General features: G+C 52.3%; 1 protein-coding gene across 2 annotated transcripts in view; it reads left to right on the top strand.

Annotated features, from left to right (window-relative positions):
• The window catches only part of Ap2a1 (adaptor related protein complex 2 subunit alpha 1), a 33,804-nt gene that overhangs the window by 7,188 nt on the left and 3,497 nt on the right, over positions 1 to 23,119 (top strand). For both annotated transcript variants that reach the window (XM_076839607.2, XM_076839606.2), the window contains exons 2-15: positions 4,231 to 4,299; positions 4,420 to 4,562; positions 4,705 to 4,898; positions 13,292 to 13,421; positions 14,080 to 14,181; positions 15,928 to 16,036; positions 20,089 to 20,239; positions 20,592 to 20,760; positions 20,877 to 21,014; positions 21,183 to 21,365; positions 21,786 to 21,883; positions 22,202 to 22,433; positions 22,515 to 22,682; positions 22,771 to 22,934. In XM_076839607.2, the coding sequence (XP_076695722.1) occupies positions 4,231 to 4,299; positions 4,420 to 4,562; positions 4,705 to 4,898; positions 13,292 to 13,421; positions 14,080 to 14,181; positions 15,928 to 16,036; positions 20,089 to 20,239; positions 20,592 to 20,760; positions 20,877 to 21,014; positions 21,183 to 21,365; positions 21,786 to 21,883; positions 22,202 to 22,433; positions 22,515 to 22,682; positions 22,771 to 22,934 (2,050 nt within the window). The remainder of the gene's footprint in view (positions 1 to 4,230; positions 4,300 to 4,419; positions 4,563 to 4,704; positions 4,899 to 13,291; positions 13,422 to 14,079; positions 14,182 to 15,927; positions 16,037 to 20,088; positions 20,240 to 20,591; positions 20,761 to 20,876; positions 21,015 to 21,182; positions 21,366 to 21,785; positions 21,884 to 22,201; positions 22,434 to 22,514; positions 22,683 to 22,770; positions 22,935 to 23,119) is intronic.

The raw sequence follows: 23,119 nt of genomic DNA, 5'->3' as shown, positions 1-23,119 counted from the left end.
GTAGCCTCTTGTTGTTGGTGGCTTCCATTTGGGGGATGGAAAGGCCAAAATGTCACCAGGGTCTAAGCATCTCCCAGAACCCAGGGCCCTTGAGGTTCATGCGGGGCCTCGTGGAGTCCAGTCCCCATGGGGACTTCAGGGGCTCTGTGGTGCTGCACTGCTGGATGCCCAGGTTTCCTCCTTCAGAGCACGTTGGTTCTTCCAGGACCGGCGCCAGCTTGTCAGGATGTCTTCGGTGGTAGTGACAGTCCCACCCTGATGCCGTAGATGCTGTGGCCCACATGCTTGGGGCGGCTTTATCTCCCCTGACCAGGAGCCCCGCGCCAGGCATCAGCAGCGCCCTCCACTCTGCCCCCTCCAGCCAGTGGCGGCGGGGTGGCCTCCTTGTCGCTGCACGCCCATCACAGCGACAGCTGCAGGCTCTAGAGATGCCGCTCCTCCCGTGGTTCCCCAGCACCCACTGGAAGAGCAGAGGCTCCGCAGTCTGGCCGGCCTCTGGCCACCCCTCTGTCCTCACTCCGAGTGCGGTGGTGTGAGTGCTATGCCTCCAGACCTCCACCTCCCCTTTGCTTCCAGGGCGGGGTGCATGCTGGTCCTTCTCCCAGAGCACACCTGGCTCATTGGGTCCATTCCAGCCTCCCCTTCTGACCCTCGAGCCCCGGGAGCTGGGAGCTGTACCGGGAAGCTTCCTTCCCTGTTTGATTCCTGCCTCCCAGCCTCCATTGTTCTTACCTCAAAACATTGCCCCCTGTTCCTGTCTCCTCCCCTCCGGGCCAGGGGCTCCCGGTGCGCAGTACACATGTGAGGAGGATCTCGAGTTCGAAGCCAGCCTCAGGAACTTAGTGAGACCCTCTCTCTAAATAAAATATAAAAAATGCCTGGGGATGTTTCTCAGTGGTTAAGCTCCCCTGGGTCAATCCCTGGTACCAAAAAGAGAAAACAAATTTCTTCATGAGTAAGAGGATCCCTTTAAATCTCCTTGGCATGTTTGCATGCTGCCTACGATGGGGAGCTCATTTCCTGTTGCTGGCTGGTCCTGGGTGCTGGGCAGTTCTCCTTGTCATTTAGCCTAGTCCATTACAGCTCTATTCAGCCCCATCTTGCCATGTGTCACTCAGCAGCCCCAGTTGTCCCTGGGTCCCCTAGATCTGTACCTAGGCTGTGTCTTCTCTTTGGGAGGCCTTGTACTTTTGCTTCCTCTAGATTATTTTCACAGCAAAGTATGTCAGTTATGCAGAAGATGGTACCAAATAGATGGGGCAATTTAAAGAAAATCACACACACACAGAGGCCCTCTGTGTTCATGAGTGTCTCATCTGGATTCAACCAGCTGCGAACCAAAAATATTTGAAAAAGAAATTGCGGGGTACTGAACAGGTACAGACTTTTCTCTCGTCACTGTTCCCTTAACACTGCAGCCTAGCAGCTGTTTTGTAATATTTACTGTTAGGTCGGTTTGAGGTGGCGAAGGGAACAAAGCACCAGGCACCCCCAGACAAGCAGTGATAGCCACCTGTCAATCAGCCGCCTCTCCTGACTAATCCTGGAAGGGCATGGATCTCATCAAGATCCCCTGACCAACCCAGGAGGACAAGGGACCCTAAAAACCTCCCTTTCCTGTCCCAAGCCCTCCCTTCCTCCCTAAGCCCAATCCAGTTCCAATCTGGCTGAGCCTGGGCGCGATTCTGTTGTACTGGAGGGTCTCACCTAGGAGAAAAGCTCAGTAAAGCCTGTTCAGCAGCTTAGTATTCTAAGTCAGGTAGAGAAATCATTCAGCGGATATGCTGCGCCATCATGTGAAGGACTTGCGAATCCTTGGGTTTGGTGTCTGAGGGGTCCTGGAGGGCCGCTGGAGAATTTCTTTCAAGTATGTATCACTTGAGGAATATTAAAAGACTATATGTACATACACATATTTGTAGGTATATTTAAACCCACTTTAATTAGATGAACTTAAGGAATTTAATCTTTTTTTTTTTTAAATTTATTTTATATGGTGCTGAAGATCGAACCCAATGTCTCACACATGCGAGGCAAACGCTCAACCACTCAGCTACAACCCCAGCCCTTTTTTTTCTTAATATATATATATATTTTTAAGTTGTATATGGACACATTATCTTTATTTATTTATTTATTTTTATGTGGTGCTGAGGATCGAACCCAGTGTCTCACATGTGTGAGGCAGGCGTCTACCACTGAGCCCCAGCCCCAGCCCCAGCCCCCCTTGAGAAGCTTTTTAAAGTGGTTTTGACACAAGCCAGAGAGAGCTTAACCTGGGACACTCCTGCTGTGCCAATCTCCAGGTGGCAGAGTCTAAGCATCTTATGCTGTGTGGCCCATCACACATGTTGATTTTCTTGCCCCTACAAAATAATTTTCAGGCAAGCCATCAAAGTGGATGTGTGGTCGTACTTGAGGCAGGAATAGTGACCAGTGTGCCTCCTCTGTCACCTGCTCTGTCCTGCCCCGAGGGAGGTGTTGCTAACTCTGGCCACCCTTGTTGGCACACCCTGCCAGGATCTGTCCCGTGCCCCTCTGGTGACTACTGCAGAGCCCTCCTCATCTTTCAAGGCCTTCCTCAAATGTCCTCTCCCCTGGAAGCTTCCACCCAGGCCCCAGGCCACGCCTGGGCAGCTTCTGTCCCTGTATGTCTTACTTAGGTTGACTGACATGTTGCATGCTTGCCCTCATGGGCCAGGACTGCCCAGGGCCCTGCCTAGACCAGGGCTCCTGGCGTCATCCTATTCCAGTCTGGCCTGTGAGACTACAGGAAACTTATAATTAATAAGTTAAAAGAATCAAGTGGCCTCTGAGGTGACATAGGCTGCATGAGGCTCGTGGTGAAGTAGTGGTTTTATCGATTGGGCCCCAGAGAACTCTCACCCTGGTCCCAACCATCTACCCATGTTTTTGGTGGTGAGTGGAGGGTACTGGGAATTGAACTTGGGGGCACTCAACCACTGAGCCACATCCCCAGCCCTATTTTGTATTTTATTTAGAGACAGGGTCTCACTGAGTTGCTTAGCATCTCGCCATTGCTGAGACTGGCTTTGAACTCACAGTCCTCCTGCCTCAGCCCCCTGAGCTGAGCCAAGCCCACACAGCACTGGCCCATCCATCCTTTCTCAAGGGTAGGGAGTGGATCACCATACTGCACTTCCCAAGACCCATCATTCACATCTTTTTTAAAATTTTTATTTTACAACTTGGTCTTAAAGAGTTGCCCAGACTGGCCTTGAACTTGTGGTCCTCCTACCTCAGCCTCCTGAGGTGTAGCCGCTGCGCCCTGCTCATCATTCACCTTTTGATGGACTTTACTGCCCCTTGGCACATTGAGCTGCTGCCCTTGAGGCTGGTGTGGGAGACAGAGGCGGGTGCAGATAGCCATGACCTGTATGTCTTCCCCAGTAGCCTTGTGTTCATTAGAAAGAAGGGGGAAAAATTAACTTTAATACTGTTTCTGTAACCCATGCATTTGAAATAGTATCATTTCAACATGTAATGAATATTGTAACTTTATTTTTACTTATTTATTTATTTTGTGGTGCTGGAGATTGAACTCAGGGTCTTATTCATGCTAGGCCAGCACTCCACCATTGAGCTACACCCCAGCCTGATATTTTAACATTTTAATGAGCAGGCGCTCTGTAAATCTCTGGTTATTTAAAGGGCAGAAACCTGCTCTGACCCGTATCTGGGCCACCTATGCCTGGCCCCCAGGCAGCTCAGGTGTGAATGAATGAAGGAAAGAAGGAAAGAGGGAGTGAGCACATTGCCATTCTTCTCTAGAAATTCTGCCTTGCCCCACTCCCGACTCCTGGAGATGCTCCCACAAGCCCCACTTCAGATAGCCCTCCTCCAGGAGGCCCCTCTGATTCAGGGCTGTGGGACTGCTGCAGGGTGGCTAAGCTCTCCATCATGTGTCTGTTGGTTGCCACTCTGGGACCTGTCAGTGCTAGCATTAGAATGGGAGCTGCCATTGGGCATTCAGAACCTGAGAGGCCCACCAGGGAGCCCCACGTTGCAGGGGCGACAGCAGGAGGAAGAGAGGGTGGCAGTCACAGCTCCCCAGCAGGGTGATCAGCCAGCCTCCATTTCTTCCAAATCTCTGAGGTAGAGACCCCCAGGCAGAGATTTGGTCCTTACAGCCCAGAGGCCAGAGAAGCAAGAGAAGTGAGGGCAGGTGGCCAAACTCTGCCCTAACCATCCTCCTTGTCCTCTCCCCAGGTAAGAGCAAAGAGGCTGAGATTAAGAGGATCAACAAGGAACTGGCCAACATCCGCTCCAAGTTCAAAGGTAGGTTGGGACCCTGGATCCCTTGGCTGTGAGGGAGGAAGGAGCTGGGAGCTGGGGGTGTGGGGGACTTGTCCTGAGATCCTCACCATTAGCTCTCCTTTACTCCTTCCTGTGCCCCAGGGGACAAGGCCTTGGATGGCTACAGTAAGAAAAAATATGTGTGCAAATTGCTCTTCATCTTCCTGCTTGGCCATGACATTGACTTTGGACACATGGAAGCTGTGAACCTGCTTAGCTCCAATAAGTACACAGAGAAGCAGATAGTGAGTCAGGGGAGAAGGGCAGGGGTCTGGACCCCTGAGTCTGAGGGAGGAGGGGCTGGAAGTACAGTTCCAGGGTCTGAGGGTTGGCTCTAGGGCCACTTGGTCACAAGGTTCCCAACCTTTCATTTTCCTCCCGGCCCAGGGTTACCTGTTCATCTCTGTGCTGGTGAACTCAAACTCTGAGCTGATCCGGCTCATCAACAACGCCATCAAGAATGACCTGGCCAGCCGCAACCCCACCTTCATGTGCCTGGCCCTGCACTGCATCGCCAACGTGGGCAGTCGTGAGATGGGCGAAGCCTTCGCTGCTGACATCCCCCGCATCCTGGTGGCTGGGTGAGGCACTGAGGATCCATGGGGGAGGAGGGCTGGGGGCCATGAGGTGTAGCCAAAGAAGTTGTGTCACCTGTCTGAGGTCTCCCAGCCAGGCTGTGGACCACCACTAGGCTGTAACCTCAGAGGTTCCAGCAGTACCCCTGTGATTATCTCTTCTCTCACCAAGCTGACTGGAAGGTATGAGGTGGCTTTTCCACAGAACCACGGGGCTTTCTCTTTGATATATGGAGCTTTAGCATCTAGTATAAAAATGGTTATAATCTTACTTCTGTTGCTTCTCCATTGATTTAAGAAATGTGTATTGAACAACTACTTTGTGCCAGGCACCATACTGATGGGTGGTTGATATCAGTGTGACCAGAACATGGTCACTGCTTTCCCAGTTTCATAGGCCAGAGTGGAGATGAATATTTGAAATCGTTGCAGAATGAAATGCGGTATTCATCTCTCAAGCTGTGGGTGCAGGGGCATATAAATGTGTCTAACAGCGGGGGACCAGGGAGGGCTTCCTAGAGGAAGTGGCATCTATATCTATGTGTGCCCCCTTTTGCATGCTAGGGATTGAACCAAGAGTATTCTGCCTCTGAGCTACATTCCTAGCACCCCCCACCCACACCCAACTTTTAAGACAGAATCTCAGTAAGTTGCTTAGGGCTTCACTAAGTTTCTGAGGCTGGCTTCAAACTTATGATCCTTCTGCTTCTGGAGTTGCTTGGGTTACAGGCATGTGCCATTGCACCCAGAAGAAAATATTCTTTTTTTAATATTTATTTTTTAGTTGTAGGTGGACACAATATCTTTATTTCATTTCTTTGTAATATGGTGCTGAGGATCGACCCCAGTGCCTCACGTGTGCTAGGCGAGTGCTCTACCACTGAGCTACAACCCCAGCCCCCAAGAATATTCTTTAATAGATCCATGAAGTAGCCAGAAAATAAGGGACACATAAGACCCAGTGCACAGTGGGATGAACAGAGTGCAAAAGCCAGATTTCACTGGTCTGAGTGTTGGTTTGTGGACCCTGCAGCCTCCTGGACCAAGCTTGTCCAAGAGGACACTCCAGAAGGCCACACTTCAAAGTGAGAGTGACCTAGAAATAAATCCCCTCAGGGACTGTATGTAAAATTACCTGTCTCAAACCTTGGCCCAGAGCATCCCTGAGACTGGCTTTTAGCCTGATTTTGTATGACCTTGGTAGTCCAAACATCCCTTAGTTAACTTTTAGTTTAAAGTGATACTGTCTTCAGCCCAGGCCTCAAGGATTTCCACAGATGAAGCTCCAGGTCACATGAGTAGCTCACATTGACAAAATCACCAAACGCAGGACTTGAGACACCGTGAAGGAGAACACTACAATAAAACTAGAAAATAATACCAGAAAGGTACATAAATATGCTTAATGTGTTTCAAGAAATTAAGAGAACTAAGTTCTAAGCAGATTTAAAAAGAAATGAAAAATGTCATTAAAATAAGTGATCCAGTTTAACAGCAGAGCAGATGTAACCAAAGCAAGAATTAGTGAACAGAGAGTAAAACTAAGGATTTAAAGTAATCAGAATATAGCCCAGAAAAATCAAGAGATGGAGATTTATTTTTACTTTTTATACACATATGTACATACATACATACTGGGCATTGAATCCAGCAGAGGCACTTTACCACTGAGCTATATTCCCAGTTCTTTTTACTTTTATTTTGAGATAAAGTCTTTCTCAGTAGCCGAGGGTTCTGCCAATTTGCTGAGGCTAACCTTGAACTTGTGATCCTCTTGCCTCAGCTCCCCAAGTTGCTGGGATTACAGGTGTGTGCTATTGCACATAGCTGAAATGGGGATTGATTGATTGATTGATTTTTTTATTTATTTTTTAGTTATGACAGCAGGAAGCATTACAATTCTTATTACACATATAGAGCACAATTTTTCATATCTCTGGTTGTATATGTTTTTTTATTTACATATGACAGCAGAATCCATTACAATTCAAAATAGAGATTTTTTTAAAAAGAAATTGGAGCTGAGGTAGAGTGCTTGCCTTGCATGCACAAGGCCCTGGGTTCAATCCCCAGCACCACAAAAAAAAAAAAAAAAAAAAAAAAAGAAAGAAATTGGAGCTAGGTAGTGCTGCATGCCTATAATCCCAGTGACTTGGGAGGCTGAGGCAGGAGGATGCCTTTTTTTTTCTGTCTTTGATAGATGTGTCCCCAGACCATGGCAGTAGTTGTGTCACATGGTGGCAGGAGACGGGGAGATCTTCATGTATCTTACGAGGTACCAATGGCTAGTGACTCTGGGGCCAGCTTCATCTGGTGTTGAGGTGTGAGGAGGTCAGTTCCAGCATAAGCCACTAATTGCTCATCAGTTTGAGGCAGTCTCAGCATTTAGCAAGACCCTGTCTCAAATAAAATTAAAAAGGCTGGCTGTAGCTCAGTGGTACAGTGCCCCTAGGTTCAATTACTAGTACACACAAAAAGAGAAAGGGAGAGAGAGGTTGGGCTGAGGCTATAGCTCAGTGGTAAAGTGGTTGAGTGCTTGCCTAGCATGTGCTTGATCCGTGTTTGATCCCCAGCACTGTTAAAAATAAAAAGAGGAGCTGGGGTTGTGGCTCAGCGGTAGAGCGCGTGCGAGACCCTGGGTTCGATCTCAGCACCACATAAAAAAATAAATAAATAAGTGAAATAAAGGTGTTCTTTCCAACTACAACTAAAAAATAAATATTAAAAAAAAAATAAAAAAGAGGGGCTGGGGTTGTGGCTCAGTGGCAGAGCGCTTGCCTCGCACATGTGAGGCACTGGGTTCCATCCTCAGCACCACATAAAATTTAAATAAATAAATAGAATAAAGTTTTTTTTTAATTTTTTTTTGAGACAGAGAGAGAGAGAGAGAGAGAGAGAGTGAGTTTTAATATTTATTTTTTAGTTTTTTCAGCAGACACAGCATCTTTGTTTGTATGTGGTGCTGAGGATTGAACCTGGGCCGCATGCATGCCAGGCAAGCATGCTACCACTTGAGCCACATCCCCAGCCCTAGAACAAAGTTATTAAAAATAAAAAAAGATAGTAGACAGACAGTGATACTCACCTGTCATTCCAGCAACTGGGGAGGCTGAGGCGGAGGATTGCAAGTTCAAGGCCAGCCTCAGAACTTGTGAAACCCTCAGCCCCTGTCTCAAAATAAAAAATTTTAAAAAAGACTAGGGATGTAGTGCAGTAGAAAGCTCCCTTGGGATCAATCCCCAGCACCATAAAGAGAGTTCTAGAAGACAGAGGTTAACATACTGCTATTTGGAATTCTGGAATGAGGAGGGGAGAGTGTGGCAGAGGCACTGTTTGAGGAGATAATGGCCAAGACTATTTCAGAATCAATGAAAGAGGCTGATCCCCAAATTCCAGTAGCACAGGAAATCATAGACGGAAGTCCAGCGGGTGGGTGGGGGAAGCAGGAGACAGCCAGGCACAGAGGCTGTGTTGGAGCTGGGGTGGGTGGATCAGCCTTGTAGCAGTGTGGCGGTTAGAGAGGGGTGTGCTCTGGTACAGTGACAGGAGAGGAGGGAGGTGAACTGGTGGGTGGGTGATAGCAGACTGGCATTGGGATGACGGAGTCTGGGGAAGAGCCTGGCCCGGGAGAGGAGGAGCCTTGAGCTGGGAGCACCAGTGTTGGGTTGGGCATCTGCATAGAGATGTCCATGGGCTGCTGGAGCCTGAGGAGTCAGAGCCAGAGAGGGAGAGCGAGTGGCAGCCACCAATGCGCTTACCCCTGCCCTGCTGTTTAACACTTCAGTTTAACCTCATCCATCCACAATGTCATTTTGACACTGAATCAACATAAAAAATTATTCATGAGCCATTTTCTGGGCATCCTGTTTTGTTGCTGGGTCTTTGGAACCTGGCATGTAGTGTACACATGCATCACGTCTCCTTTTGAACTAGCCTCAGTTTAAGTGCTCAGAGGTGATACATGACTGGGGGCTACTGCACTGGGCAACCTAGGAATAGATGGCAATTAAAGTCACAGCCTGGATGAAGTCCCTGGGAGCAGGGGATGTGACAGGAAAGAGAAGTGGCCTGAAGGCTGAGCTGTGGGGTGGAGACGAAGAGGAAGCACAGGCGGTGACACAGGACACTAGGAGCTTTGGTGGAGGAAGGAGTGGTTGGTGGTGGCAGCTGCTATTGATAGTTTCTATAAGGTAAGGACAGGCAGGCAGCAGGTCACCTGCCACCTAAGAAGGGCAGAGGCCAGTGTGAGCAAGGGGCAGTGTCCTGCCAGGGTCAGGGGCCAGGTTGGGGTAACCTGGCTCTCCACTGACCTCTGGGCACTAGAAGCTTGGCCTTGCAGCACCTGGGGTGTGAAGGAACTTCTTTTTTGGGGGGGTGGGTACCAGGGGCACTTGATCACTGAGCCACATCCCCAGCCCTATTTTGTATTTTACTTAGAGACAGGTTCTCCCTGTTTCTCAGTGCCTCTTTTTTGCTGAGGCTGGCTTTGAGCTCGTGATCCTTCTGCCTCCACCTCCCAAGCCACTGGGATAACAGACATGTGCTGAAGGACCTTAAAAAAAAAAAAAAAAAAAAATATATATATATATATATATATATATATATATATATATATATATATATATATATATATATATGTGTGTGTGTAGTTATAGATAGACACAATATTTTTATGTTATTTATTCATTTTTTTAAAAATATATTTTAAGTTGTCAGTGGACCTTTATTTTACTTATTTACATGCGGTGCTGGGAATTGAACCCTGTGCCTCACACAGGCAAGTGTTCTACCACTGAGCCACAACTCCAGCCCCTGAAGGAACTTTTTTTAAGGGTAAACTTTTTAAAAAGTTGAGACACAATTCCCTATCTTAGCATGTATAATTAAGATGTTGTCCATCCTTCACAACCATCAATTCCTCATCTCTACCAAGAGACCCCCTTCCTGTTGGCAGTCACCTCATCCTCCCACCCCTTCAGCCCCTGTCTTTTTGCCTCCGTGGCTTTGCCTGTCCCAGACCAGGGCGCCTCTGCCTGGCTTCATCCTCTAGACATCATGTGCTTCACCCAGGTGGCACCTATGCCAACATCTGTTCCTTTTTCAGGCCAAGTAATACTCCATAGCAAGAGAGTATCTTATCTGTGCATCATAAAGGTGGCACCTTTTGGCTTCCATAGATGATATGCTCCTCTGTGACCCCTTTGGTCTGTGTCCCTTTGTCTTCCTTCTCCAGGGTCAGTGCCTAAGAGGGGAATTGCTGGTATTTGGTATCAACACCTTTTTGAAAAGGGAAATCAGTGAGCCACATTCTCCCTTCCGTCCCTCACAGAGTCCCTTGCTCCTCCACCCTCCTTCCCTGTGCGCATGAATTCAGAGGTTTCTGCCCCAGGATTTGCTCTGCCTCCCTGGGTGGAAACTTGACCTAAACAGCACAGCATTGATGACTAGCTCTTACTCCTTTATTTGCTTTCAACTGCTTTTACTTCCTGACCTGTAAATGCAGGACTGCCTCCTTGGAGGCTGCGGTTAACATAAGGAGGCTCTTGGAGCAGAGTCCCCAGAGCAAGCGCTGGGGTGAAGCCGGCCACTGGTGGGAAGCACCACTGACCACTGACCGCGGTGTCTGGGGCCCACCTTCAGCTGGCTTCTGGTTTTAACCCAATGCCCCAGGGTGGTGGTCCCTTAGCAGAGGTGGCCCAGCTCCTCAGAGTGCCAGTCCTGTGGCCACCCTTGGCTGTAGGCTTGAGGCCCATCTCCCTGCCTTGCAGACATGGGGCCCGGAGGGCGCTGCTATGCTGTGCACTTTTCTCCTGCACATCTGGGGAAGCAGCTTGGTCCCAGCCTTTGGCTCGGGTCAGTCTCCCCTCCTAGGACTCTGCCGTGTGCCTCTGCCACCTATTGGGTCCTTTCTGGGGAGAAACCCTTTACTGAAGACCCCAGAGAGGCCCAAGCACCTCCCTTGTGCTCAGCCACACCAGCTTCCTAGATTCCAGCCCTCTTCACCCTCAGTGCTTCTGGGAGTCCTCTTTCCCTGCGGAGGAAACCAGCTTGCCCTTCACAGGGTCCGTGGTTTTCCCCGGGATCACACACCACAGCCAGAATGTCCAGCAGGTGTGTCTGACCCCAGAGCCTTGGAGAACCTTCTGGAACAGCACCATTTTCTTAGTCTTGCTCAGGACTGGGTAATAGTCCAACACAGAGCCAGCCCCCGAGGTGGTGGCTTAAATCGAGCTGATTCTCTAGAGTGAAGTCCGAAGTCCCAGCCCCCCTGAGCTGAAAGCAACCTGAGGGCAGGGCTGATCCTTCCAGAGGCTCCAAGGGAGAAGCCATTTGCCTGCCTTTTCCAGCTCCCAGAGGCCACCTCATTCCCCGGCTCCTGGCCCCTTCCTCCATCTTTAAAGCCAACTTCAGCAGGTGGGGGTGTAGCCCAGTGCTCGCCTCGCATGTGCCAGGCCTAGCTTCATCCCCAGGATCGTAGAAAGAGCCAGCAGTGGCGTCTCCTCTTGTGGCCTGTGCTTCCACCCTCACGCCTTGTCTCTCTCTGACTCGGACCCTCATCTTTCCCTCTTCTAAGGGTCCTCGATGACACCGGGCCCACCCGCAGAATCCAGGATCCCCTCCCTGTCTCAGGGTTCTTAGTCACATCTTCTACATCCCCTGTTATTCACCCACCCATCCATCCATTTATTCATTTATTGATACTTGGACTTGAACCCAAGGGTGCGTTACCCTGAGCCACATCCCCGGCCCTTATTCTTTTAGAACAGGGTCTCACTAAGTTGCTTGAGCCTTGCTGTTTCTGAGGCTGGCTTTGAACTTGTGGTCGTCATCGCTTCTCGGCCTTTTGGCTAAGATCAAGTGAACTTATGGTTGTCCTGCCTCACCTCCTGAGCTGCTGGGATTATAGGAGTGTGCCACCGCACTCAGCCGTTCGTTTGTTTTTTTCAGTGCTGGGAATTGAACCAGGGCCTCATGCATGCTGGGCACGTGCTCTGCCACTGAGCCACATCCCTGCCCCCGAGACCCTTCAGAATGTAAGGGAGCATGTTCACACGTTCTGGGATTAGGAGTTGGCGCCTTTGGAGACCATTATTTCACTTAATACAGTAATTGATAGGTGAGGAACAGGGTCCCACATTTCAGAGGATAATATGGAGGCTCAGAGAGAGAAAAGGACTTGTGGATGTCACACAGCTTGGGCCCTCCCTGGCCTCTCTGGATTCCAGTGCCACCTATCCACTCAGTGTCTTCCCAGGGGTCTGTACCCTTCTCGTATTGAACTTGGGTTCCCACTCAGAGCCCTCCTCCTTGCCCAAGCCCCCCTCACACTCATGTCGCGGTGTCACCACTTACCACATACGTCCCTTGGGTCAGAAGGCAGACCCCCAGCGTGCCGCCATGCCCTCTGCATCGTTGCCTGCTGTCTGAGCGCCTTCCCACCCAGATGGGTGTGCGCCCTCCTCGGGCCTCCCTGCTTCTGCTCTTGCCTCCCACGTCCTCTTCTCCACATGGCAGCCAGAGGGACCTTTGAGCAAACGGCATATCTGGGGATCCACGCTCGATAATAGTACTTATTTCTTAGTTTATCATGAAGATGAAATAACAAGTTCTTCCGCGTAGGGTAGCGCCCCACATCGGAAGGGCTGTGCAGTGACTGGCTGTTGTCAGGCTGGGATCCCACTGCTTCTCCCCCCACACAGCCCTCCGCCCACCCTCGTGGGACTGAACCAGGTGCACTGTCCCACTGAGCTACCCCCAGCCCTTTTAGCCTTTTATTTTGCTGAGTTGCCCAGGCTGGCCTAGCACTGTGGTCCTCCCCGCTCAGCCTCCTGAGCTGCTGGGAGCACAGCCGTGCCCCGGTGCACTGCAGACGTTTTTCTGTCTTTCCTCCCTGACTTGGTTTTCTGTACCTCTGTTTTCGAAGCAGAGAGGCTCCTCCAAAATCATCCCTGTGCCTCATGCTCCCACTTGCCTCTGTGCTGTGCACACCCCGAATGCCGCCCACCTCTTCTGTGTCGAGGTGCAGTGGACCACCCGCTGGAGGGAAGTCTTAGGAGGACAGACGTGCACTGAGGTGGCCCCACTGTCCACCGGGCCTGCAGCAGTGCCTGTGCCTTGGGAGGTGCTTTGGAGGTGTGGTGAATGGAAGAGGGCGCAGCGCCAGGCTGGGCACTTTGCTTAGTCCTAGCAGGGACCTAGGAGGTCACTGAGGAGCAGCCACTTTGCAGATGTAGAAACTGAGTCCCTGTGAGGGCAGCGCAGGTTGGATCCCTGTCCACCTGGCTTCCTGCATCCCTTGCTGGCCATCGGCAGCCTCAGGGGAGGAGCAGGAGAGAGGAGTGTGGGGAGCCCAGGTTGCACTGACCGCTCCCCCACCTGCCCTGTGCTGTGTCCCACAGGGACAGCATGGACAGCGTGAAGCAGAGTGCGGCCCTGTGTCTGCTGCGGCTCTACAAGGCCTCACCTGATCTGGTGCCCATGGGCGAGTGGACGGCCCGTGTGGTACACTTGCTCAATGACCAGCACATGGTGAGGCCCTGGCTACTGCCCCAAGACCCGGCCCCTCCCAGCTGCCCTGAAGCCCCCTCTGTTCCCAGCCCACCTGGGTGCCTGAGCCCCCTCCTCTTCCCTGATACCACCCAGGCACTGGAGACTCTGATCTGGTGTCCCTAGTACACACTACCTGCCCAACTGTCCAGAAACCCTCTCACCTCCATCCCAATACCCCCTGGCTACGCAGGGATCATATCCTATGACCCTGTCACCTAACACCCATCCCTGACCCAACCCCTCAGGAAATGTCAGCCTGTTTCTGACTCCCAGAGACCCCCCAGCAAGCCCTACCGCTTGTCTGGCAGCAGAGACCCCAGTCCTCACCACCCCAGGGCGCCCAGCCCCTCCCTGGTCTCCAGCCCTCCAGGCTCCTCACAGAGATGTCGGGGACCTTCCCAGGGCACCCGGACATGAGGTCTGTGTGGGCCGTGGTCCTGAGGCCCCATAGCCTCCTTATCCCCCCTGTAGAAAACCCCACATAATGACGTGTGCAGACCCCCACTCCCCCACATCCTCCTGTGCACACCCTCCCACCCTGCTGTGGAGCCTCTGCCCTTAGGTCCTCCGCAGGGACCCCAGCGGGGGGGGGGGGACCCTCCCCAGACCCCAACCGGCCCCCTCCCCCTGCCCACAGGGCGTGGTCACAGCCGCTGTCAGCCTCATCACCTGCCTCTGCAAGAAGAACCCTGACGACTTCAAGACCTGTGTCTCCCTGGCTGTGTCTCGCCTAAGCCGGGTAGGTGTGGGCTCCGTGCTGGCTGCGGAGGTGTCCTGTGCCTCTGACAGCTCTCTGGTCCCCCTTCCTCCCTGAGAGGCAGCCCAGCCGTGTGGTCACAATTTTAGGCCCTGATCTGGGTTCAGACCAGTGTGGCCACTTCTTGGCTCTGTGGTGCTGGGCAAAGTGGTTGCCTCTCTGGGCCTCGGGTGCCCCATAGGTTCAGTGGGAATAGTGCTGCCTCATAGCACAGCTGCTGTACACAAAGCACCCAGAATGGGGCCTGCGTTGGGGCCTGCCAACCTGATGCCCCCCGCCTCCCCTCCCCTGCCCCCCACCTCCCTCTTCTGCCCCCTGCCTCCTCTTCTGCCTTTGCTGACCATGCTGCTTTTCCCTTGTGCCTCTCCTGTCCCTCTCACCACCTTTGCTTCTGTCCTTGAAGAACCCCAAGGCCTCCTCTGTGCCTGGGTCTTTGTGGCATGACATCAGGGACATGTATGAGTCAGACTGTCAGACCTCGAAGAGCTCCCTGTCCTGCTGGGAGAAGGGCGTGTGGCAGGGGAGGTGACTCAGTCAGACTGTGTATAAGGGAAGGGGTACCTTGTATCATCATGGAGGGAGCTCAGAGTATTGGAGGTGCCCAGTGGAGGCACGTAACCTGCTGAGGAGCCCAGGAGGGCTTCCTAGGGGAGGTAGTTCTGAATTGATGCTTGAAGTATATGAGTGTTTCCTAAAAAAAAAATTCTCTGTGCCCATAGGAGGAGGCCTGGATTTTTTTTTTTTTAATGTTTATTTTTATTTTTTAGTTGTAGTTGGACACAATACCCTTATTTTATTTATTTGTTTTTACGTAGTGCTGAGGATCGAACCCAGGGCCTTGCACATGTGAGGTGAGCGCTCTACCACTGAGCTACAACCACCCCCTTTTTTTTTAACTGGGGATTTGAACCAGGGGTACATAACCCCTCAGCCACATCCCCAGCCCTTTTTTATATTTTTTGAGGAAGGGTCTCACTGAGTTGCTTAAGGCCTCGCTAAGTTGCTGAGGCTTGTCTAGAACTTGTGATCCTCCTACCTCAGCCTCCTGAGCCACTGGGATTACAGGGATGCGCCACCAGGCCCAGCAAGGCCTGGATTTTTGAGCAAAGGCGCAGACCACTCATTCGTTCTGTTCCTGTTTCTTTCATTCATTCACCACACATCTGTGCCAGGCCCTTGTGAGAGACACAAGACAGAGAAGGGATGGGGCACATGCTGTCATAGAGGTGGCTCAGAGCACTGTGAGAGTGCTTCCTGGAGACAGGGTTTTCAGAGTCGAGTAGGAGTTTGCCATGAGGAAAAAGTCACAGGATCTGATGTTTCACCCATTCCCTGCGCCCTTCCTCCAGCCTCCTCCATTCTGCCCCTGTATCAAGCCCAGGAACCCAGGGAAGTGTGGGACCCAGTTGTGGTCCCTGAGTAGTGCCAGTATGGCATGGGCTCTAGTAGAGGAGTCCTGGGCAGGGGAGGCTCAGAGTCAAGAGTGAGATGCCTGAGCCTGGGGACTGTCACAGAAGGGAACCAGCAGAGACTTCTGTCCCCCTGGAGCCAGCAGTCCCTGTCCCACTGTCTTAGCATGTGCTCAAGGGACTCAGTTTCCTGCTCTGTAGAACCATTACTCCTTCAGCATCCCCTGGAGGGCGGTACTTGCTCCAGAGCACGGTGCTGACAGCCCCTATCACTAATGCCCACCCCGGCCTATGCCCACCCCTGGCCTCCTCCCCGCAGATCGTCTCTTCGGCCTCCACCGACCTCCAGGACTACACCTACTACTTTGTGCCCGCGCCCTGGCTGTCCGTGAAGCTCCTGCGGCTGCTGCAGTGCTACCCTCCTCCAGGTAACACTGCGGCCCGCTGTCCATGGCTCGGAACTCTGCCCGGGCTTTCTCTTGAGCTGGGTGGACACCTCTAGCTCTTGTGCTGCTGCAGGGGTGAGGGGCGGCTTGGACCCCAGTGCTTCCTGCCCTGGCTGGGCTCCCTGCAGCGCCGCAGCCAGGGGCTGTTAGCAGGCCTGTTCTACACGGGAGGAGACCAAGGGTTAGAGGGCTCCTGGCCCAGGATCACACAACTGGTCAGAGGACAGTTCCTGCCTGGTCTGTTGAGGTTTTCATCTCTGGTAGGGGGTACCTTCTCCCACTGCCCACAGCCATGACAGCTGTCCTGTATGGAACTCCTGCAGTGAGCCAGGTGCTGGGCAGGGCTGTTCCACACCCACCCCAGTAGAGCTGTGAGGAATACTTGTCTGGGAGAAGAGTCCACGTTATATAAACAGAGAGACTGAGGCCTGGTGATAAGACGTGGCCATCCCACGCAGAGTCTGACCCCTCCCTGGACACCTGGCCAGGCTCCCCCAAGCTTTCAGTGCCTCACCACGTGGCCTCGAGAGGCAGTGTGGGGGGACCCTGTGCTGAGGTGCTTGCACAGGCGGTGTCACAGAACAAGTTCCCTTGAGTCAGCTGGTGCCCAGCTCCTGCTGCAGGCCAGGGCTGCCGTGTGCAGTCTCCACGGCCGGGTGTGCACGAGGTGCCCGTGTCTGCATGTGCATGACTGGGTGTGAGCACATCAGCATCTGTATTGTGTGTGCACACGTCTGTCTACATGTCTGTGTGAATACCTGTGTATGTGAATACCATGTGCGTCCCTGTGTATGTGTGTGTGAGTCACTAACTGAACATATGATGCAGGTGACACCAAAGGCCCTTCCCAGCAGTGAGGCCAGTGATAAATATTGTCTGGGGTCTCCTGCCTTCTCTGTGTTCCAGGAATTGCACACATGGCCCTGCTCCTGCATGGGGCTGGAGGAATCCCATCCGGTGCCAACTCTTCCACCAGGTGGCACTGGGCTACCTGCAGTTTATTTCCAATGTGTTATGAAAAGTTTTCCAAGAGAAAAAATCCCATTACACAGACTTCATATTTTGCTGTGTCTTTACATCTGGTTCTGTTTTGTTCTGAATGGGGACAGAGCTCTTACCTAGCATGTTTGAGGCCCCAGGTTTCATCCCCAGCACTGGAAAAAAATTATTTTTCTGAAATACTTAAAAGTAGAAATAGGGGGCTGGGGTTGGGCTCAGCGGTAGAGCACTCGCCTAGCACATGTGAGGCCCTGGGTTCGACTCTCAGCAGCACATAAAAATAAATAAATTAAGAAAAGGTATTGTATCCAACTGCAACTAAAAAATAAATATTAAAAAAAAAGTAGAAATAGCGAGGTGTGGTGGTACACACCTGTGATCCCAGTGGCTTGGGAGGCTGAGACAGGAGGATCGTGAGTTCAAAGCCAGCCTCAGCAAAGGCAAGGCACTAAGCAACTCAGTGAGAACCTATCTCTAAATATTAATGTACAAAATAGGGCTGGGGATGTGGCTCAGTGGTTGAGTGCCCCTGAGTTCAATCCCCAGTACCAAAAAAAAAAGCAGAAATAAATAACAGTTTTATCTTTAAATGTTTTGTTACATATTTGTTAAAACTGTGTGGGCATTTTCAGTCACAGCTACAAGTCTGTTGTCACACATTAGGCTGATTCCCTACTGTTTGTTTAATTTTCCCCATAATGTCTTTCAGAGTTGATGTAAAGAGAATCTTTTTTTCCTTTTTTTTTTTTTTATTGGTTGTTCAAAACATTACAAAGCCCTTGACATCATATTTCATACATTTGTTTTAAGTGGGTTATGAACTCCCATTTTTACCCCGTATACAGATTGCAGAATCACATCGGTTACACATCCACATTTTTACATATTGCCATACTAGTGACTGTTGTATTCTGCTATCTTTCCTATCCTCTACTATCCCCCCTCCCCTCCCCTCCCATCTTCTCTCTCTACCCCATCTACTGTAATTCATTTCTCTCCCTTGATTTTTTTTTCCCTTTCCCCTCACCTCCTCTTATATGTAATTTTGTATAACAATGAGGGTCTCCTTCCATTTCCATGCAATTTCCCTTCTCTCTCCCTTTCCCTCCGACCTCTAGTCCCTGTTTAATGTGAATCTTTTTCTCATGCTCTTCCTCCCTGCTCTGTTTTTAGTTGCTCTCCTTATATCAAAGAAGACATTTGGCATATGTTTTTTAGGGATTGGCTAGCTTCACTTAGCATAATGTAAAGCAGAATCTTATCAAGGCCTAAGGTTGAGTTTGAGTATTATTTCTCACTTTTTACCTGAAAGAGTTGCCTATTTTGTTGCATAACATTAACTTTTGTCCTTACTATTATGAAAACTTTTCAAACTTAAAGATAGCTTTGGAGAACAGTGCACAAACACCAAGCACTGCCATCCAGATTCAGCGGCCATTAGAGCACTGCTCTGTTTGTACCCCCCTTTGCTCTCAGATACACACTTGCCAAATGACTGTGAAAGTAGATTTGCAAAAGCCAGCCTACAATCTGGCTACTGGGGAGGCTCAAGCAGGAGGATTGCCAGTTTGAGGCTGGCCTTAGCAACTTAGCAAGAACCTGTCTCAAAGAAGTACCTGGGAGCAGTGGCACACATCTGTAATCTCAGCTACTCAGGAGGCTGAGGCAGGAGGATCATGAGTTCAAAGCTAGCCTTAGCAGAAAGGAAGGCATTAAGCAACTCAGTGAGACCCTGTGTCTAAATAAAATACAAAAAAGGGCTGGGATGTGGTTCAGTAGCTGAGTGCCCCTGAGTTCAACCCCCAGTACCAAAAAAATTTAAAAAAAATAAAGAAGGGCTGGGGATATAGCTCAGTTGGTAAAGTGCTTGCCTTGAGTGTTCAAGGCCCTGGGTTCAATTTCCAGCACCACAAAAATAAATAAATACAGAAAGAAAGAAAGAAGTGAAATGGGCTGGAGAATGTTGCTCGGTGATAGAATACTTCCCTGTACTTACTTGCCTAGCATTTGTGAGACCCTGGGTGGGTTTTTTGTCTGTTTGTTTTGATACTGGGGATTTTACTCAGGGGCACTCAATCACTGAGCCATATCCCCAGCCCTATTTTGTATTTTATTTAGAGACAGGGTCTCACTGAGTTGCTTAGTGTTTTGCCTTTGCTGAGGCTGGCTTTGAACTCACAATCCTCCTGTCTCGGCCTCCCCAGCTGCTGGGATTACAAGACTGTGCCGCTTGCTGTGCCTGGCTACCACTTTTCTTTTACTCTAAATCCCCACTGCCACACAGACCCCTTTTGGGAGAAACCAGGACAATTGTGTCCCTCAGTGTGTCCCACATTTTAGATTTGGCCAATTGGCCTTTGGGTGACTTTTAGCTGTTCTGAAATTTCCCAATAGATTTGGGGCTGATGGTTTTTGCTAGAACACCAGACAACAATTCTGTGCACTTGATAGCACATCACATTTCAGGATATACCAGTGATTGGAGTTCCTGTGGGCTTCTGGCTGGCATCCCTCAGTCTCAGCAGAGGGGGAGCTCTGGGGGCACTGGGGCGCTTTCCCACTGTTGAACTCCTAGCGCCCGGTGAGGAGCACAGCCTGGGCAAGCACACCATGGTCTTCTAGGCCAGCGGCTGAGGGCCAGTGCTTTGTGCTGGGCACGCAGATGATCCTTGGGAAGCTCTACGGTTGGGAGTGCTTTCTTAGTCCTGGGAGAATTCTAATGAGCACCGGGCTGCACAAGGGGAAAGTAAGGCTCGCAGGGGTGGAGCCTCTTGCCCAGCGGAGTCATGTCAGAGGGGCTGAGAGCTTGAGCTCAAGTCTAGAGATGGATTCTCTGTCTCAGGGGTGCCTTCTGTCCCTTCCCCTGCTGGGCTGGAGACTTGAGAAGTGTTGAGGAAGCAAAGACCCTGGCCTGGAGCTGCAGGGATCCCCAGGCTCAGAAGCAGCCTGAGCTCTTCCCCTGAAGAGGAGAGCAGTGGCAGGGCTGCTGCCTCACTGGGAGGACCAGCTTTGCATGGTGTGTCCCTATTTCCCAGAGGATGCGGCTGTGAAGGGACGGCTGGTGGAATGTCTGGAGACTGTGCTCAACAAGGCGCAGGAGCCTCCCAAGTCCAAGAAGGTGCAGCACTCCAATGCCAAGAATGCCATCCTCTTTGAGACCATCAGCCTCATCATCCACTATGACAGGTGTCCACTGGGCTGCTGAGACTGGAGGCCTGGACCCCTGGGCCTGAGGGAGGAGGGCTGGGCCTGGACCCCTGGATTTGAGGGAGGAGGGCTGGAACCTGGTAAGACAAGGATGGAGGTATCAAATGTTACCCCACAGAATTTATGCTGGGGCTCTGCCTAGGAGGCAGAATTGCTGTTGGCCTTTATTTGGACTCATCTGGGTCCCCAGGAGGGTCAGGACCAGGATGTAGGGGTGGGCAGAAGTTAAGACCTGGATCCTGGGGGAGCAGTGAGGCCTGAACTTCTGCCTCATGTCCCATCTCTGTTCCTCCCCTGCCACTCCTCCCTCATGCCCTGCCTGCGATGCCAGCGAGCCCAACCTCCTGGTGCGGGCCTGCAACCAGCTGGGCCAGTTCCTGCAGCATCGAGAGACCAACCTGCGCTACCTGGCCCTGGAGAGCATGTGCACACTGGCCAGCTCCGAGTTCTCCCACGAGGCTGTCAAGACCCACATCGACACGGTCATCAATGCTCTCAAGGTTTGGCCTTGCAAAGCCTGCCCTGGGCCCTTGACCCACCTCAGTGGCCCTTGAGTGGCCAGCGCCGGGCCCCAAGGGAGCTTAGAACCCAGCCTGACCCTGCTGTCTTCCCTCAGACGGAGCGGGATGTCAGTGTTCGGCAGCGGGCAGCCGACCTCTTGTATGCCATGTGTGACCGGAGCAACGCCAAGCAGATTGTGTCAGAGATGCTGCGGTACCTGGAGACGGCTGACTACGCCATCCGCGAAGAGATTGTGAGTCTTAAGTGGACTGGAGCCTAGACTTCTGGGTCAGAGAGAAGGCCTGGGACCTGGACTCCTGGGTCTCCAGATGGGGACAGTGGTGAGCCAAGACCCAGGTGAGTCCAAAGGCTGCTCCCGCCTGGTCAACCAAAAGCCTCTCCTGCTCCCTTCCTGTGACAGGTACTGAAGGTGGCCATCCTGGCTGAGAAGTATGCGGTGGACTACAGCTGGTACGTGGACACCATCCTCAACCTCATCCGCATTGCTGGTGACTATGTGAGTGAGGAGGTGTGGTACCGTGTGCTGCAGATTGTCACCAATCGTGATGACGTCCAGGGCTACGCCGCCAAGACTGTTTTTGAGGTCAGCATCTTTCACTGTGACCCCCATGTCAGGACACAGATGCTGAGCAAGGACAGCTGGGCTGTGGGACCCAGGCCGCCATCCTGCTGCGCCCCTGCCCTGTGCCCCAAGCTCCATGCCTTTGCCCCTCTGGACTACCCAAGGCGCAGGACCTGTGGCTTCTTGAGCCTGATAGAGAGTCCACAGAGCTAGTTTCCATTTCCTGTGCCCAGGAAAGAGGCCCAGTGCTGCCCCATTTTCCTCCCTGTGTAAGCGTGGGCCAGTCCTTAACCTCTCTGTGCCTGTTGCCCTATCTGTAGTCTCACCTGTGTTACAAAGGTTCCACCTGTTAACAGCACGCGGGGCCTAGTCCTATGCCTGGTGCATGCAGTGCACAAAGCCACTGACCCTCTCCTTCTTGTCTTGGCCTCCTCCCTCCAGGCCCTCCAGGCCCCAGCCTGTCATGAGAATATGGTGAAGGTTGGTGGCTACATCCTCGGGGAGTTTGGGAACCTAATTGCTGGAGACCCCCGCTCCAGGTGAGGGAGCCTCAGGCTGGGGGGTGAACACCTGAGCTTCTGAGGGGTCCAGAGCTTGGGGAACCTCTAGGAGTCTCAGGGCTGATAATGATGGGTCGCCAGGAATTTCCTTGGCCTTTCACTCCAAGCACCTGACCCGGTAAGAGAGAACCCAAGTCCCAGGAGTCTGGGACAGGATGATGCAGTGACCACTGGCCTGGGGAGTGTCAGCCCCTTGGGCCAGCCATGGTCCTGGAGAGGGCTCCCGGGGTGGCAGCTCCTGAGGGGTTTCTGCAGGGTGGTGGTGCCCAGCTGCTGCTGACTCGGCCCCTTGCTCAGCCCCCCAGTGCAGTTCTCCCTGCTCCACTCCAAGTTCCACCTGTGCAGCGTAGCCACGCGAGCCCTGCTGCTGTCCACCTACATCAAGTTCATCAACCTCTTCCCCGAGACCAAGGCCACCATCCAGGGCGTACTGAGAGCCGGCTCCCAGCTGCGCAACGCCGACGTGGAACTGCAGCAGCGCGCCGTGGAGTACCTCACCCTCAGCTCGGTGGCCAGCACAGACGTCCTGGTCAGCGTCTGCCCACCCTCCATGGGTCCTCCCTCTTCTGTGGACTGAGGGCCCCTGCCTGACCCGCCCATCCCCCCACAGGCCACAGTGCTGGAGGAGATGCCACCCTTCCCTGAGCGCGAGTCCTCCATCCTGGCCAAACTGAAGCGCAAGAAGGGGCCAGGGGCCGGCAGCGCTCTGGATGATGGCCGGAGGGACGCCAGCAGCAATGACATCAATGGGGGTGTGGAGCCCACGCCCAGTACCGTGGTGAGCCCCACAGAGCGGCCCACATGCTTGGCTGGGGCTGGGTCCCGCAGTGGCCGCCTCGGCTCAGCTTCACCCCCACCTCTTACAGTCCACGCCTTCGCCCTCCGCCGACCTCTTGGGGCTGCGGGCAGCCCCTCCCCCAGCGGCACCCCCAGCTCCTGCAGGTGCTGGGAACCTCCTGGTGGATGTCTTCTCTGATGGCCCGACTGCCCAGCCCAGCCTGGGGCCCACCCCTGAGCAGGCCTTCCTCAGGTACTGCTGCCTCGCTCCCTTCTCCCCGCCCAGGGCTGGCCCCTCAGCTTCTGCCCCATTTCTGCTCAGCCCCTCTCCACACTCCTCTCCTCTCATGTCCCTGATGCCTTTGCCAGCCCCATGCTGCCTCCCTCTGGCCACCCTGTGTTCTCCTTTCCCATCACCATTTCTTAGTCTGCTCTTCC

This window comes from Callospermophilus lateralis, chromosome 18, assembly GCF_048772815.1.
Source record: "Callospermophilus lateralis isolate mCalLat2 chromosome 18, mCalLat2.hap1, whole genome shotgun sequence".
Lineage (NCBI taxonomy): Eukaryota > Metazoa > Chordata > Mammalia > Rodentia > Sciuridae > Callospermophilus > Callospermophilus lateralis.
Note: the sequence above shows the minus strand (reverse complement) of the source record. Positions and strands in the feature narration are given on the sequence as shown.